Raw genomic sequence first — 18,486 nt, 5'->3', positions numbered from 1 at the left:
ATTCTTCTTCCTCAGTTTTAGAGAATCTGATAACCCTATCTCAGAACCAAACCTTCTGCCATGTATCAATTTGTTAGAAATTCCTTAGAGGAATGTTTACGAAGTGATTGTATGATTAAGTAGCCCTTTGAGCTTTCAACATGAGATACTTATAAAAGGAATGGTAATCAAAGAACACATTCAATATTGTGAGGAATATTAGGCAAAATGTATATACAGATTTTTAAAAAATAATTTTATTTATTAACTACACATATTTATATGTCGCTGACTATAAATGGAACTTACAAATACAATAACAACAATATTTTTTGCAACAGGCTTAAGACTCCTCCAGCTCAATAAGAACGCCTCCACAGTCCTTAGGATGCAAAAACACCACTGGCTTACCATGCGCTCCGATTTTGGGCTCTTCACTCAGCATCTGTATCTTTGCATTCTTCAGGTCATGCATGGCGTTACGGATGTTATCCACTTCAATGCAGATGTGATGCATACCGCCAGACGGACTTTTCTTGAGGAAATTTCTTATTGGGCTCTTTTCACCCAGTGGCTGCAGCAGTTCCAGTTTGGTGTTGCCTAATTCTACGAATACAGTTGTTACTCCATGTTCAGGTAGCGGCACTGGATCGCTTGTCTTCAAAAGTTTTCATGGAAATCAAAAACAGGAAAAAAAAATCATTTTTTTTACAAACCTCAAACTTATTGATACAGAAATTGGAACATCACTAATACACATACAGTAGAACCCTGATTAACAGAGATACTTGGCTATACTAAGATAAAACAGTCATGTATAAATTGATTTCACTGGCATAAAACAACTAAAAAAACTTTCGAGTACGTTAGAACTGCAGTCCGTACTCCTTGGGACCTAGGCAATAACAGATTAGGGAATCTTCTGGATCATTGGATATAAATTTCATTTATACCTAAAGTTTTCACATTTAAAGCCTCTCTGAGCATTTTGATTCACATTTTCCTTTGGAAGAAAATTGATAAAGCAATGTATTACTTACATTCAAAAAGTTCAGAGACATTTTATTATGGAAGAATGAACACAGATAGAACCTATTGTTTCCTTTGAATTAACTACCCTGTGCAATTACGCATTTTTGCCATTGTTCATACAAAGAGTAAATGTTGATTGCAAGCTTTTTTTTGTCACATCCCCCAGTGCCTCCGTCGCTGCATTTCTTCGAAACTGGAAGATTGTTGTCCCTTAAGCAAATTCTTTGTTTGTGGAAAAGGTCACTTGGGGCAAGACCGAGGAAATGAGCTGGTTGTGAAAGCATCAGAATGTGATGTTTTGACTGGTAATCTGAAACTAGGAGGGGCCTATGAGTCCCTTAAACGTTTGCGTGATTTGGTGAGATCGCAAGCAACAAGATCTTTGGAAGGCCAAATCGTGGAAGCTCCATCAAAGCAATGCGCTGACTAACAGGTCTCTTCCTGGTGTCAGATTACCAGTCAAAATATCACATTCCGATGCTTTCACAACCAGTTTATTATGCTGGTTTTGTCCTATGTGACTTTTTCCTCAAACAAAGAATTTGCTTAAAGGGCAATAATTTTCAGGCTTCATAGAAGTATTAAGAAGGCGACAACGAATAAGGCAAATACACGAAAATAAAAGTCCTAATGCATTTCAACACCAATGGGTGCCATCTTCAGAGGAAAATTTAACCACTAGTCACGCTGACAGAGTTTCCCACTTGGGTTGAATACCAAATCTTCACGCTCGGTTGCTCAGCAGAAGAAGTACGTCTGTTCACTTCAAACGTCGGGGTCAAATGAAGCTGTAAGCCTGCGTGAGATACTAATGCAGCGTCCTAATTGGACCCTTGCGGAATAGTGCTATCCGATCGGTCTATTTGAATTTTCTTATAATTCCAGCTCGAAATGAATTTAAGTCATGGTGTTGCGATCGGGGGTGTAGATTTATTATTGTTGACTAGTGTATTTTTGAAGGCCTGAATATATGTGCCTTCGTAGAAATCTAAATCAACTGTGGACTTGACTTTGTGAAAAACTCTCGCTTCTTGAAATTTGAATCTATGGCCTTCTTGCCAATAGTGAGCGGCGATGGTTGATTTTTCACATTCCTGATTCTTAACACAGCGAGCGTGTTCATTTAATCTTGCTTTTATGGGCCTCCTTGTCTGTCCTATATAACCAAGAAAGCAATCACCACATGGAATGAAATAAATGTCCCATTGTTTATTCTGCGGTATAGCATCTTTAGGGGCATGAAGCCAAAGTTTTTAGTGGGAACATCTATGGTTGTTAGATAAAACTTTTTAAGAATCGGTTTGATCTTCAGTGAGAGTATTGGATCGTAGGGTATGACTACACTTTCTTTGAGTGGTCTTTCTGTAATATTTTCTAGAGTGGTTCCTCGTGCTGGTTTCAAGAATTTTATACTTATTTTGTCAACCGATCGGATAGCACTATTCCGCAAGGGTCTAATCAGGACTCTGCATTAGTATCTCATGCAAGCTCCAAGCTTCATTTTGACCACGACGTTTGAAGTGAACAGACGTACTTCTTCCGCTGAGCAACCGAGCGTTAAGATTTGGTATTAAACCCAAGTGGGAAACTCAGTCAGCGTGACTAGTGGTTAAATTTTCCTCTGAAGACGGCACCCATTGGTGTTGAAATGCATTAGGACTTTTATTTTTTCGTGTATTTGCCTTATCCGTTGGTGTCTTCTTAATATTCTTGGGCAAAGTTGATCAACTCTTCTACATTTATAGAAGTGCAGCAACAAAGGCACTGGAGGATGTGACAAAAAAATCTTGCAATCAGCATTTACATTTTTGTACGAACAATGGCAAAAAAGCATAATTGCACTTCAAAAGAAATGCCAAATAAATAGGTTCTATCTGTATTAATTTTTCCGTATAATGAAACAAGTCTCAGAACTTTGAACGCAGTGCAGACATGCCAACTTTTGAAATCCAGATATTCTCTGGGGGGGGGGGGTACCCCTAGCTCCATGAACCTGATCAAAAGAAATTGGTTTTTTTACAACTTTTTTTTATCAATAGAGAAAAACTAGACGGCTCCCAAACAGTGGACAGCATGACAGCAGCCCTGATATGGCTGATTGATGGGATCACTACCAATCAATGGGCTGCAGGATGGTTGCAGTGTCTTCCAAGCAGAGCTCTGGGCCCTCAAAATGGCTACGGAGCAAGCCATAAAAACAGAGGGCAGAGTAAGGATCTACACCAGTGATTCCCAACGTGGGCGTTAATGCCCCCTGGAGGTGATGGAATGTTCCAGGGGGGTGGTAGAAGCTACGGGTATAACATAGGGTTCTATGGGTTAGATTGCATTGGGGGGCGATAGGAGAAAAAAAATTTCTGAAGAAAGGGCGATGGAACAAAAATGGTTGGGAAACTATGATCTACACGGACAGCAGAGCTAGCCTGGAAGCGATAAGAGACCCGCTCACACGACACCACAATGCCGCACCACCAACGGAAATGTCAGTCTGCACTGGGTGCGAGATTGTTTGGGTATCCATGGCAACGAGTTGGTGGACAAGCTCGCCATGAAAACCACTAAATCTGATCAGAGCACAAGATAAATTAAGCTTTCCCCCCCCCCTCATGCCAAAAGGCTTCTCAAAAGCCACTTATTACAAATGTGGCAGGAGTACTGAGCCTGTACGGCCCTGAACACCCAGGCAGACTAATTCATGATATTTAGCCTCGAGTTGGGTGAAGGGCAGTGTGATGGTCATGAGAGAAAGTCATTTTCTTTACAGGTCATGGACAATTTCCCAGCTACCGTGAGAGGTTTAAAATATCCAACAATGACAAATACATATGCAGAGAAGTTGCACACTACTCCACTATGTCACCAGCTGCCCTTATATGAAGGACTTCCATCTAATCAAATCACGGCAAGAGCTGGCCGTTCATTCTTGAGCCGGCAAAAATACTGGAGAATCTCATGCATTACTTTGAAAAAGAGGTCATCAAGACACTGCACAGGAGAAGGTTAGATATAGGCCACCAGACGACTAGATATCAGCAGCCTATGAAAAGATCCAGCAGCACAGGCGGCAACATGGCACATAGAACACCAAGGGAGTAAGGTGCAACCATGTCACGACCCCAGAGACCCCCAGGACAAACTGTGACCTGGATTTTGAATGATGGTTTTTATGCACACCATTTTACATAGCTGCATCATATCTTTATGTATATAATGTATATATTTTCTTTGTTTTGCTTTGTCGTGTACTTATCAGAACCCCCTACTTTATCCATACCTTTTTATCTTTCCCCACATCAACAAGGCTTGTGAAGTGACTCACTCGGTCCTTCTTAAAAATTAATCTTTTCGCTGACTTGTTCTTCTGAAGTAATTATACAACCACTTATGAACTTCTCACAGAAACTCAGATGAAACTCCTTTGATTGTAAAAGCAGCTTTCCTTCTGTTTCATTGACTGTGCTAATAGTAAAGTACTGCAATACCCCGAAAGGGATTCGGCAGTACATTGTCCCTAGACTATTTGCTGGGGCTATTGTCGGCGAATTTAATTGAATTGAGAAAAAATATGCACCCCCCCCCCCCCCACCACAGGCAGGTCCTGCCTAACCCCTCAGCAGAATATAACCATCACGGATGCTATCAGTGATGGATAATCTTAGGTATACAAACTCTCAACAGCAGTTGTATATTTTCTTTTTGAAGACATTTGATCAAAGAAAACTTCAAATTAGGCGGCTGACAAAAAAAGCTCCAATGGTATCATATATCACACGGTGTACAATCAATCTCTGTTATTGTGTTTGCTGTGTTATTGTTAATAGAATACAATAATAATTATATAGGGATGTCAGCAAGAAAGACCATCCCCTGATAAATGGTAAGTAAACAAAGTCACATCATTGCCAGTTTGCTTGAATGCAGTACAGATACAGACATCTTCTGTCTGTAAAAAAATTCTGCAACCACTTAATGGAAGTTAAATGCAGTAACCAAGACGTTTTTTGATGGCTATTCGACGGAAGTGTCATCTTCAACCGAGTAGGTAAGTTCCGTGAACTACTGCTGCCCGCTATAGGTGTTTTCCCCTAACAGTGATTGTAGTCATTGATGTCATGACATTGTGAAAGCTCAAGGAAAATCTAAAAAAATTTTTATCCAAAAGAAATCGAAAAAACACCTCTTTCAAATCAAATTTTCTGTTAAAATGCGGAGAAATTTTTAACAAATCCAGAGATTATAGGTTTTTCTATGTCATGAGACAATTTTCTGTACTCCTGGTCTGTAAGATATAGGTAAATAATGTTATTCACTTATGCATCTTTTTTCTTGTTCCTTTGAACGAGTGCATAAGTAAGAGGTAACTGTAGTTACAACTAATTTAATTTCCAATTTACATACCATTACACTGGTGATTCACAGAAAAAAAAAACCCTTTATAGTAGCTACGTGAATACAAATACAAACACAAAGGCCACAACAGGCAAAATGCTCAATGAGGTGGCTGAAAAAAGATGCGCATAAAAATATGGATGTCAAGTATAAGCAAAATACAGCAACCCAATATAAAAGCACATACCAAATGTAAATATACTTTATATTATATGTATACTATATATTAATGTTTATACTGTATTAATACAGTAAAACCTCAGTAAGTCGTCAATCTGGTAAGGTCGTCATTTTTCTTTGGTGCTGTCTAGCTTTCATAAATAACAATGTTATTAAACTCTTGTTTACTCCGATTAACTTGTCATTATGAAAAAGTTTGAAAGAGAGAAACAGATGATTACTATGGCTCCCGTCAGAGAAAGAGTTTGATAACCGCATTGCCATATGTTCAAAAGTGATGTACCAAACAGAACAACTGAAGCGACGAAAGTTACACTGAGGTAGTTCATTTGCAGACAAACAAAAGTTCTTAAAACTAGGGACTGATCAAGCTGGACGTAATTTCTGCACTAGACCTCACTTATTTAGGGCTTCAAATTTAAACAAAAGATGTTTTTTCCCAAGTAGAGGCCTAGTGTCTGCTTTGCCCTGCTTGGGACCCACTCAAGTCAAAATTACCCCTGTGCTTGAGTTTGCCTGATACTTGTATCATGAATAAGTGTACCAATGTAATCATTATCATCATCAACCATTTTCAAGCCACTGCTGGATGAAGATCTCCTTTAAATTTTTCCATTTTACTTTGTCTGATGCTTTTATCATCTAGTTGACTCTCGCCACTTTTCAGACCTTGTCAATTCATCTTGTTTGGTGACATCTCGGATGTTTAACACCACGGGGGTACCAATCCAGAATACTTGTGGTCCATCTGTTGTCCTGCCTTCTTGCAATATTTTGGAACAGCTCATTTCAATTTTAAATGGTTAATTCTTCCTGTGATACAATGTCTTTCTTCTGGCATTAGGTAACCAAAAGGAAGTTTTGATCATAGGTTAAAGGGAACAAAAATATAAAAAAATCCAGATTTCTTGGTTGCAATATCAAGCTGCAGTAATGTTTCCTCTAAAGCAGGCATCACGACCACAGTGCTCCCTGAAGAACCTAGTGTGCTCGATGCTCATGTCTGATTTCATGCTTGTGGCACTTGATCAATGTCCCTAATGAACAACTCGTACAAATTATATTGAAGGATTGAAATCATCCTGATTCCATGCATTGGTATGTCAAACTTGCCATAAGGGTGCTCTTCTTCTGATGATGGGTACAGGCAGTGCATTGACGAACAAAGGAATGAGATACAACACCATCTCAATACTGTATACCTCAATATATTAATTTTTTGTCCAATTTTATGAGAATGACCTGCATAGAATACTGGGTCTTATCTTTTTTTTCTATTGATGTTCAAAAGATTTTCTTTTAACGTTCAGTAGTTTTTCAGAAAATCAAATTTTTATACCTTGCCTGAACTTTTGAAACACTGTATGTCTATCAATCAAAGCATGGTATGATAGGTAACTTTTACCTAGATTCTAATACAGTGAAAAACCTATTTAACAATACTCAAGAATCAACCATATTGAGAACACAGAGGAAGATGTATACCTTTACCCCAAGGATATCTTTGTACAAACTAACAGCTCTCTGCATATCATCGCTGGCCACAGCTACATGGTTGACCTTTAGAACCTTCCACTGCCTCTTGTTGCCATTTATATTCTCAGAAGTTCTACAACAGTTGGTACACGACAGGGAACGAAAAAACTTTGTACAATGGGGGAAGCTACGAAGAGGCAACATCTAAAAAAAAATTATGAATAGAATAAGAGAACTTATTTATGAACCTTTCAAAATAAGTTCATAAAGTGTGCAGTTTTTAAAAATGCAATAAATTAGCCAAAATCAAAGCAAAAATTCAAATTTTTTATTTAATTTCATTCAACATCTACTTTGATTTAATAATGAAAAATTATATCGAGCATATGTCCACCTCCACACTTTCTCTGCAGGCAGTCATCAGATCATTGAAATTGATGATAATTCTGTGTTAAAACATTGCGGTTTCAACTGGGTGATTTTCTGGTTGCAACCGACCCAGATTCTATGAATTTCTATACCAACCTCGAAACTATTGTTGCACAGTAGGGGCATGGTCACATCCAAAGATCGTGCAAAGTTTACACGGACATAGCACTCCCCATTTTTGTAATGAGTTTTCACAATAAGAATGTGTTGCTCAATACTGAACCTGTCCATGGCTACAAAATGAAAAAATTACAAATGGTCTTCTATCGAAGTGATAATAGGTAACGAAAATGATAGGAACAGTGCTGCTTATCTTCAAACAAAAAAATCATGTGCAATTAAAAAAAACTGCATACTTTATGAAACACCCATTATATGATATATATATAGGGTAGATTGTGGATTTCCCCCTATCACATATATAGAAGATTTTAATACAAATACAAATACAAATACAACGCCACAACAGGCAAATTGCCCAACGAGGTGGCTGACTTAAGAACATCATGGATCCCCGAGCCATTTTTTGGAGGCCCTACCTACTACTGCTACACCACACATGCACCCCCCCCCCGCGGAACCCCCCAACGAGCCCCCAACGAATCGGTACATGCGGGAATGTGCGTGTACGTGTAGTGCAACCTGACGTAAAGTTTGTTTCTGTGTAATGCTTGTTATGTGTAGTGCTGTCATCTGCCCCCAGTTTTTTCTAACTATGAGTGAAGTGTTATGGTTGAATGATTTACCGTTGTAGGACTGTTGCTCTCTGTGGCGAGACTTTTGAACGGGGAGATCGGCTCGCATTTGCGCCTTGAAGTTGGGAACCACAGAAAACCAACTTCAGCCGACCACCACTGTGGGGTTCGAACCCGGATCCTCGCATCACGAGTCCGGCACTATAACCACTCGACCACCACAGCGGCATAATTTTTCTCTATTCAATTAATGAGCAAAGAGGAAAAACAAATGGAAATAAGAGTTTTGGCACAAGTGTGACCCTAAAAAAACTAAGCGCTTGCTGCGTCTTTCAATCTTTTGTTGGAGACCATGGTGAAGTCACCATTTTTGGTCCTTTCTACCTAACAACTTAGTTTGAAAATTTTTAATCCTTTTAAAAAATAGAGCCCAGTTTTTTTTTAAATTATCTGAAGTAACAAGTTTTTAGTAGTTTTTAATCTGAATTTTATTTCTTATTTGCCGAGACAACATTGGTTTTTCTGGGTTTATTCATCTGGTGACAAAGGCAGCTGTGTGTGTATTTTTCACTAATTAACCTTTTGTTTACAAGAGTTGGTCCTAGCATTTAACACATGGAAAGTATCTTTCATTGATAAAATTTTAATTTTTCCCTTTCTAAAATAATGAATGGTTTGACTTTTTCAGGACATAATAACCACCTCCCTCATGAATGAGCCTTAATTAAGATATGAGTTAAATACTGAATCAGAATCACTTCAAGTTACCCATCCTATGTATAAGAACTTACCTGCCCCACCTATATATTTGACAGGACTTGACAAAAAATAAATAAATGAAAAAAAAATAGATGTCAACGTTTTTGAAGCCAAGAATGTTTTTTTTTATGCAAGAAAATCAGTCAAAAAGAATTTTTTTTAGGCTTGTACAGGACTTCGTAACCATTTACCATATAAGACAGTGAAACAGAATTTATGTTGTCCTCAGACTCCTATTCGATTATCATAAAATTTTAGGCAGCAATGCTAAATTTTTAGTTGCCATGGTGACACCCCATGTCTAGGGTTTGTTTTTTTCCCAGATACTCTGTATAACAAGAATAAAATTATGGAATGAAAAGAAAAAAACTCATATACTACCTTTCTTCTTTTGTTCATATTGAAACTGAGATTCAGAACTTGTTAGGAGTACAATAACATGTTTGACACAAGTTTTGTTCTAGAGAAAGACCAACACTAAATACCAAAATTGATAGGGAAATAATCACATCATCATCTTTTTTTTTTCAATCTTTGCCTTACTATCACCATCAAATTTCATCAGATAGGCAGACAAAAAAAAAAAAGAGACTTCTTCCTTCATCTCTAATCAAGGTCAGAAGTTACAAGATCAAGAAAGAACCAGGAAAATCACAGAAAAAAAAGCCAAAACTACCTCATAACATCCACGTATGTGTGCTAATCACTAAAGCTATAAAAAGCTATCTGGGAAGATAATTAACAAACCAAAGAATGTGATACAAACAAAGTATCAAAGAAGTGCTTATCAGATTGGGGGTGGGATGAAAAGACAATTTAGATAAATATAATTGTTAATTTATGTCGATCTTCAATAACAGATATTGAAAATCTTTAGCTGGATGATTGGAAGTTCAAATAAAATTTCATTTTCATGATCAAAGTCAAAAACACATTATTATTCGACCTTGGAAAAGATGCAGGAAATGAGTAACAGGTAGAAGAGTTTTACAGACCCATTACACTAATTACATGCAAAGTTTTTCCCATTTGTGCTTTTTTCCAAAGGCGGATTTACTGCTTTACTGCCTGTTTTTACGTAAATTATGCCACCACCGTCCCATTCTAGACTAATTTCATTCACCACTAATTCCCCCCCCCCCTAAATTTGCAGTCCTGGGCTACAGCCTAATCCATGCACTCACTTCGGCAGTACATATACTAAAATTGGAACAATACAGAGAAGCCTAATCCATCCATAGCACTGACATGCCTGGAGCATGTATGCCAGTGTTCCGTGCAAGCATTCGAGCGCATTACACATGCATGAAATTCCACAGAAAAGCTTTGTTATGCAGGCAGTCATGATGCCATGTGTATCTCAACACATATTTTGATATATATTTACCGCACATTATATTTTGCTGCCTGGAGCAGTCCTGGCACTTGCATCATGAAACTGATCACTACAGGCTGAGATCTTTTGCTGGGGCCCCCTCAGGCCAGGATTCTTACAGGTGGTCGGTCAAAAAAATAATGGGATTCATCCTGCGCTGGGGCTTTGTCAGCCCTCTTTTGTGAGAGCCATGGGGTGTAGCTGTGCACTTCGTATCTGTCCAATCCGAATCCTGTAAATTGGCAATTATTCCTAGAGTGAATTATTTTTGGATGTCAACAGCAAGGAAATTATAATTGGGCAGTTGAACTAATTTGACATTTGAATTGCCAATTACATTGCTTTTATATTTTTGTATTTATTCGAAAATCTTAGTTTTTTAAAATCCTGGCCTGAGGGGACCCCAGCAAAAGATCTCAGCCTGTGGTGATCAGGCTGCTCTGTATCATTCCAATTTTAGTATATGTACTGCCAAAGCGAGTGCATGGATTAGCCCAGGGCTGCAAATTTAGGGGGGGAATCAGTGGTGAATGAAATTAATCTAGAATGGGAGGGTGGTGGAATAATTTACGTAAACAGGCAGTAAAGCAGTAAATTGCTATCTGAGATTGCCACGTTCAACTGTACATAAGATCGTGCGGAATATCCTCCGATATTATCTGTACAAACTTTCACTTGTGCAGGGGGTTGCTTCCACATGATTATGATGCTCGACTTCGGTTCTCCAAGCAGTTTCTAGCTCGCGTTGAAGTCGATTCAGAATGGCCTTGGAATATCCTCCGGAGAGACAAAGTGCACTTTCACTTGGATGATGCAGTGAATACTCACAACTGCTGAATTTCGAAACCAGAAACTCTGCACGCTATCTTAGAGGTTCCTTTGCATTCACCAAAAGTGATGGCATGGTGTACATTTACTGCATCATTTATTCTCGGTCCCTACTTCTATGAGGAGTTATGTATGTTCCACAGTTGTTCGATTACTGGGAAGCGATATGCATTGCTGTTATAGAACAAAATTGTTCCGGCTCTGCAAGAATGTCACTGCCTTGCAGACACAATCTTTATGCAAGATGGAACTCCTCCACACATTGCAGTGTGTGTTAAGAATATTCTTAAAGCACATTTTACAGAAGAACGTGTCATCAGCCAGCACTTCCCTAATTTATGGCCTCCCCAATCTTTTTTTTGGCTTTTGGGAAACATCTGGTAAGTCGTGACAATCCAACAACTTTACCTGACCTTAAAGGCAGCATTTCACTCCACATGATGGACATTTCCCGGCACACACTTTGGTCAGTTGTGGAAATGCCATCTTGCGATTTCTCATGGTATCTGAAAATGATGCCCATCATGTGGAACATGTTTTGTTGCAGTAACAATTGTAAAAGTATTTACCAATCATAATAATTACAAAATAGTAATTTAACAAATTGCGAGCATTTGCACAAATGTGCCATTTCTTAATAAAACGCCCTCTGGTGGCAACATGTGCAACCAACCCCCAAGAAACAAATTCCCATCCCCTCATGAAGTCCTCTACAAAATTTCACAATTTTCTGATGACTGGTTTCGCCTGTAGGCTACTTTAAAATAAGGTCTTTTAATTATGGATGGCCTGTATATATACATCCCAGTCAGATTTTCTTAGCAGATCAGCATATTGTTTTGAATCAGAACAAAATTATATTTATACACATATTTTTATGAAAATTACAACCCTGTTCAACCCTAAAGCAGAACATTTTGCACTGTTCTGTAACAAGCCCTCAGCTGACTGGAAATGTTCTGCTGTGAAAATTCCCATAGCATTTTATACCACTGCTGTGGTGGTTGAGTGGTCATAGTGACACTCGCATCACCCAGGTTCAAACCCCACTGTCCCCACAGTGGTGGTTGGCTGAACTTGGTTTTTTGTGGTTCTCAACTCCAAGGTGCAAATGTGATCTGATTAAAAAGTCTCGCCACAGAGAGCAACAGGCATACAAACGGTACAAATATTCAATCGCCACACTTCACTTCTGAAATACAGATGGCAGCACTGAAAAATCAGACACAACACTAGATATGCACCCAGACTGTTAGGTACACACACTTACAATTCTGGCACAACTCACTAGGTAGTAAACTGCCCATGGCGATAATCCTGGGTTGTGCTTGGTTTGAAAAAAAAAAGCAATTTCTATCCTTAAGAGTTTTCTTTCTTTTCTCAAAATTATTCCAGTAATCGTTCTGCATTGTATGTCTGTTCTATTCTCGTAATGCACAAGTTTTTACTTTCACAAAACCTTCCTTAAATTCAAGTCCTCTCTTGAGTACCAGGTTTATGAAGAATTAAGTAGAGTTATGAGAGCCATGGGGTGTAGCTGTGCACTTCGTATCTGCCCAATCCGAGTCCTGTAAATTGGCAATTATTCCTAGAGTGAATTATTTTTGGATGTCAACAGCATGGAAATTATAATTGGGCAGTTTAACTAATTTCACATTTTAATTGCCAATTACATTGCTTTTATATTTTTGTATTTATTCAAAAATCTTGGTTTTTAAAAATTTTTTAAAATCCTGGTTTTGAAATCTCGGTTTTTTAAAATCCTGGCCTGAGGAGACCCCAGCAAAAGATCTCAGCCTGTGTAAAGAAGCCATGTATAAAGAAGCTGTTTCCTTCACTGAAAAAAAGATTATATCTTCTGACAATAAATTGGACTTGACCTTGAAGAACCTTTATTCTTCACTATCTTCAGTCAGAAGCAGTGGCGTCGGAGCCGGGGGTGCTGTGGGTGCTCGAGCACCCACGGAAGTTTGTAGAACGGGTCCGAGCACCCACAGAATTGATTCAAAAATCGAAATTTCCTACATGAATCTCAAGACCGGCACCCACAGGTTCAAAACACTTCCGACGCCCCTGGTCAGAAGTATGTTTTCGAAATGGAGACCAATTCCAAGAAAATTGTATGCCCATTCTTTTTCTTAGTACATTAGGTCAAAATGACCTAAACCATGGTTCTGGGTATAAGTGCTTATAGCTCTGAAATACGAAATGTGTAGAGGATAAAATTTACGTGATTCATAATCATGATTAACCATTTAACCCGAACACCCTTTGGGTGCTGCGAAAGTATCTTTTTTCTGATTTGTCCATATGCCGCTCTGGCAGCATATTTTTTATACGCCAATCCTCTGATTTGCTACAGCTTTGACTTTTTTTTTTAGTTTGCAGTGTTTCTAATTGATGACTCTGGTGGTCCAGTAAAGTTTGGATCACAAAATTAGAGTAAACTAGATATTTTTGTCCCGATTGTGATATAGGCTTTTTTTTTTTTGCTTATCACCATGTTTTAAAATTTACCATACAAAAGCCGTTTTGAAGTGAAATAAAAATGTAAGTATTAAAAAAATGCATGCTCTTTTCTGACATCCATTTCTGTAAAGCGTTCTTTTCAGTTTAGCTAGTTGTTCGGGAAAAAGCCAACTTTAAGTAAAAATGCTATTTTTTTTGGTGTAATTAAAAATTAGCATAAATTAATAAGTACAAATACTTGTAACAGTTTTGACTGCAGATTTGAATTTATGTAATCGATTTGAATACAAAATTGTTTATTAAAAATTAGCTTATTTTTGGACACAATATGGCAAAAAACTAAACTTAAATGGTTAAATGTTCATTAGGGTGGGTCAAAAAAATATAATTCACATTTTCCAAGGGGCACAGCAATAAAAAGGTGCTAAATGGTCTCAAAATAACACGAATTTTTTATACATTCTTATTAGTGTAACTGCCTCCGGATTGATATTAATTTTTTCGATATTTTTGATTTTTCTCGATATTTTTCAAATTTTTTTTGGAAGGTAGGTTTCAGTTAGGGTTTTGACCAATTACGTTACTTTCCACAAACATAGACAATTCGTCACGTTGTAGTTGTGAGGGGTGGGTAGAGTGGGGGAGAGTCTAGGAAGACCCTACGCGTGCTCATGCGACACCCATGTTTCCCAGTATAACTCCGGCTGAAATAAGACGAGGTTGTGTTGAGCTCGTTTGTGCCATTTTCATCATGGATCATACTCGTTCAAAGTGGAAATGTCTGTTTTTTCATGATTCAAGTGACATTAAATTCCAATATATTACCAACCTACGAATATGTTATGAAGTTATGAGTGGAACCATCATAAGATAAAACGTGATAATGAAACTAATAAAGAGCCCATGTATAAAGAACTAGAAGACATTGTCGGAGCAAAAATTGAAGAAATATGGTCAAGAGCGTCCATTTCTTCTGTCCAACATAAATGAGTGAAAGCGATGTTAAATGCCTATCATGTATGAAATACAAAAATCTTTTAAAATCACACCCTAAAATACCGAAGAAGCAATTAGAAGAGTTTTACCGTAAATTATTGATTGACATTTATTTCATCCTGCAAGTGCAAGAACATCGAAGAGTGCATTTGCCCCAAATACAAAATGTACTGTCAAAGAGAGAGAAAAGCTTCCTAATCGACCAACAAGTGACCAAAGTCCCACAAATAACTGTTTTGTACTTCGACGGACTGAAGGATAAAACTTTAATTATATCAGAAAAGGACGGAAAAATGTATAGACAGAGCATTCTTGAAGAGAATATTCCACGGATTATGGAACCATCGTCGAAGCACCAGCTTCTGGCACATCTGAATGCATAGAACAAGCAATGCTGACAGACTCTGAACCGCACATCCGTGAACTGGCAGCCCTCCGCATTCAGAAAAATTGACTGTTTCAACTTCCTATTGTAAAATCTGATGTATCATCTTGCATCGATCTCATTCACTGGCAGAAGTAGAATATATCTGATCCACTGTCATACTCTTTTTTACCTCGGCGGTGACCTATCCGTTAGAAATTCTTTGAAATATGGACCGGATCGCCGTTTCGGTTAATAAGTAAGTCTCAAAATCCTTTGCCAAAATTCAGTAGTAAGAAGAATTTTCACGCTATTTGAAATATGATGATAATAATACAAATGCCACTTTTAACCTCTTTATTGTAATAAATAAATGTTACCCATGCGATTTGTATTTGTTTTATAGACACACATTAAAAATTTATTTTAGAACCTTACTTTGACAAATCATCAAAAAAATTTTTTTTTTTTTTTCAAAATATGCATTCTTCAAGGTCAATCCGGAGGCAGAAGATAACCCATTCTTAAAAAAATTTATATGTGAGCTAAAGACATCATTTGGCACCCTTTTCGTGGTGTGCAGGATAGAAATTTAAAAAAGAAAAATTTTTACATGGAACGGTGACCCACCCTAATGTTCATATATGTCATGAAAAGCAAAGACATTTTTTTTTATCATCCCATGCTTAAATTTTTGAAATAAATGAAAAAAAGTCTGATTTTGGTCAAACTGAATCTCTCTGCAGTTCTAGTGTTAAAAACCAGAATTTTCATTTGGGAATCATGTTTTTATTCATTTTATAACACGTGTTGCTTAATTTTTAATCTAAATCCCTTATTCAGTTGAGAATGTTTTATTTTAAACCTCAATCCTTCATTTAAACTGAGAATGTTGTTTTGTATTGTCTTTATCATCATTTTTTTTATTTTAACAGCTGTAGTATAATCTATTTTTGCAGATTTCTTTCTCTGGAAAGAAAAAACTCCAAAAGCATGACTTTCATTCACTGCCACTTCTCATCATACTTTTGGATGTTTTTCCTTGCAAAAGAAAAAATTGCCAAAAAGAGGATTACAATATAGCTGTTCTGAATCACTAAGAAAATGTGCAAGTATGTGAATGACCAAAAGAGTAACCTTAAGACATATTCTAACCTAGTTTAAAAATGGAAGTGTCCAAAAGATTGACATAGAAAATGTGTGAACATTGAAGCACAGAAAATGAGTGATTGTAGAAAGTATGTAACCACGGAAAGAGAAAAAAAATTACTGATGCTAGCGAGCATCAGTGTTCCCCCAAAGCTCCCAGAGTGTGCACTTTCATGCTCGTGAGCACCTGATCAACGTTCCAATTCAACACCTTGTACTAATTGCATTCAAGAACCGAAATCATCCAGATTTCCTGCATTTGTATGTCAATTTTTGTCGTAAGGGTGATGATCTTTTGATGATGGGTACAGGCAGTGCTCGCGACTAGAAAAAGGTTAAAGACCTCTGACCTAGAGAGTGTGAACGCTTGGGAGTGAAAACTAAAGGAGTATTCCAGAGCATGTGCAAGCATGTGAGTGACCAAAAGAGCAATTGTAGAGTGTGCGAGCATGGGAGTGGCCGAAGAGTGATTGTAAAGAGAGTGTAAGCATGTGAGTGACCAAAAGAGCGATTGTAGAGTGTGCGAGCATGGGAGTGGCCGAAGAGTGATTATAGAGAGTGTGTAAGCATGGGAGTGAGTAAAACTGATCTACAGAGTGTGTGTAAGCATGGGAGTGAGTAAAACTGATCTATAGAGTGTGTAAGCATGGGAGTGAGTAAAACTGATCTATAGAGTGTATAAGCATGGGAATGATTGTAGAGTGTGTGTACATATGGAAGTGACCAAAAGAGTGATTGTAGAGTGCTTAAGCATCAGAGCAAGTAAAAGAGTGACCTAGAGAGTATGTAAGCATGGGAGTGACCAAAAGAGTGATTGTAGAGTATGTAAGCATGGGAGTGAGTAAAAGAGTGATTGTAGAGAGTATGTAAGCATGGGAGTGAGTAAAAGAGTGATCTGTAGAAAGCGTACACATGGGAGTGACCTGAAGAGTGATCTGTAGAAAGCGTACACATGGGAGTGACCTGAAGAGTGATCTGTAGAAAGCGTACGATGGCATGGGAGTGACCTGAAGAGTGATTGTAGAAAGTGTGTAAGCATGGGAGTCAGTCAAAGAGTGATCTAGAGAGCCTCTAAGCATAGAAGGAGCTAGAATAGTGACCTAGCGTGCAAAGGACCGGGTCAGTGAGCGACGAAAACAGTGAAACAGGCTCAATGAGATGACTATTAAAATATGTGCATACTATGTCAATTCATCTTTGAATGTAAAAGCTATAAACATAATTGATTTCAACCTTTCCAATTATAATCATTAGTGTTGTGAAAAGGATATAGTAGAGATAAGAATCAGACCTCTTAATAAACTCAAGCAGCGTTTCCTTGGCCCGCACTTTCCGCAAGCGTGCGCTGTTTTTCGGGCTTTATTTTAGTGTAATAATTGAAAATTTGGAAACAAATGGCCCCTCCAGTGATGGCCGTCAATCCCATCAAGAAGGTGACGGAACCTTTATGTAAAGAATCAAATATCAACTTTTTATTCATACCAACCATTAATTTCGTGGAGGCAGAAAAATTTCCGGCAAACCTGGATTGTTTGGTCGATCAACCATTAAGCTAGGCTACAGATAAATAATTATCAGTAAATTTAGATTTTAAGAAAAAATGATTAGAAACATTTATTAATTAATTGTAATACCAAACTTATTCATTATTAATAATTTTTATGTTTTAAATTATGAGGGAAGAATTAAACTACAGCTACCTCCAGACTGATCACGTGGTAGTTGTTTGTTTCTTTTAGGATCTCCAACGCCCTTCAGAGAGCAGCATCATATGATTGACCGCTCATGGTTGTTGTTAATGAGCCATCTATGATAATAGATATTAAACTTTAACTAGAGAAGAATATTTATTTAAATTAAAGATGGGCTCGTTATTTAGGAGCGAGGAAATGTCTCTGTGCCAGTTGTTTATACAAAATGAAGCTGCTTATTCTTGTGTATCCCAGTTGGGAGAAGTTGGGCTTGTGCAGTTCAGAGACGTAAGTAATGAAAAATGATTGCTATTAATAAAGTCAGATCTCGATATAACGTCACCCCTTGGACACAAAATAATAGTAACGTAATAAGCGGGTTGACTTAATAAACGAATAAACTGAATTCGCTTACTATGCTGGTAGGGACCTTGATGTTATAGGTGGGGTCATCCCTCCTAAGAGCTGGATTATATGGGTTAAATTTGTCTGTCTCTTAAAGACGAGATAATCCCATGTACCTGCTCTATAAGTTGCTTCTCCGACATATCACTCTAGATTTCCCTGCCTCTGCTTCATTCACAGCTGAAGATGTCTGCACCAGCTTCATTCACAGCTGAAGATATCTGATTTGGGTTCATTCGCAGCTGAAGATGCTTGCCCCGCACTCCATTG

The 18,486-nt window shown here is 37.8% G+C and overlaps 2 protein-coding genes across 5 annotated transcripts in view; one reads left to right on the top strand and one right to left on the bottom strand.

The window, feature by feature from the left end:
• Positions 1-214: 214 nt before the first annotated feature.
• On the bottom strand, positions 215-17,686 carry LOC149063634 (methylmalonyl-CoA epimerase, mitochondrial-like). 4 transcript variants are annotated; one of them, XM_089255803.1, is made up of 3 exons: positions 17,607-17,686; positions 7,066-7,260; positions 215-637 (listed from the first exon to the last, which is right to left on the bottom strand). In XM_089255803.1, exons 1-3 carry the CDS (start codon positions 17,607-17,609, stop codon positions 323-325), a joined length of 513 nt encoding a protein of 170 aa, XP_089111929.1. In that variant the 5' UTR covers positions 17,610-17,686; the 3' UTR covers positions 215-322. The 4 variants fall into 4 exon arrangements, with proteins under 4 accessions (XP_089111929.1, XP_089111930.1, XP_089111927.1 ...); XM_089255804.1 differs by having other exon boundaries at positions 17,412-17,639; XM_089255801.1 differs by lacking the exon at positions 17,607-17,686 and adding an exon at positions 9,321-9,460.
• A 159-nt stretch (positions 17,687-17,845) lies between these two features.
• The window catches only part of LOC149063633 (V-type proton ATPase 116 kDa subunit a 1-like), a 92,994-nt gene continuing 92,353 nt past the window's right edge, over positions 17,846-18,486 (top strand). Inside the window, exon 1 of the mRNA XM_089255778.1 lies at positions 17,846-18,099. Coding sequence (XP_089111904.1) covers positions 17,983-18,099 — 117 coding nt within the window. The 5' untranslated portion in view covers positions 17,846-17,982. The remainder of the gene's footprint in view (positions 18,100-18,486) is intronic.

This window comes from Pholcus phalangioides, unplaced genomic scaffold (genome assembly GCF_987345545.1).
Source record: "Pholcus phalangioides strain wild (caught in Gottingen) unplaced genomic scaffold, Ppha-v1.0 ptg000172l_1, whole genome shotgun sequence".
Classification (NCBI taxonomy): domain Eukaryota; kingdom Metazoa; phylum Arthropoda; class Arachnida; order Araneae; family Pholcidae; genus Pholcus; species Pholcus phalangioides.
This window is presented reverse-complemented; position numbering and strand designations above follow the sequence as displayed.

Bases quoted from the DNA above. Each gene is read 5' to 3' on its own strand.
- LOC149063634 (XM_089255801.1), bottom strand. The intron at 638-7,065 runs GTATACATCTTC...AAACTTTTGAAG, and splicing joins AAGATATCCTTGGGGTAAAG to ACAAGCGATCCAGTGCCGCT.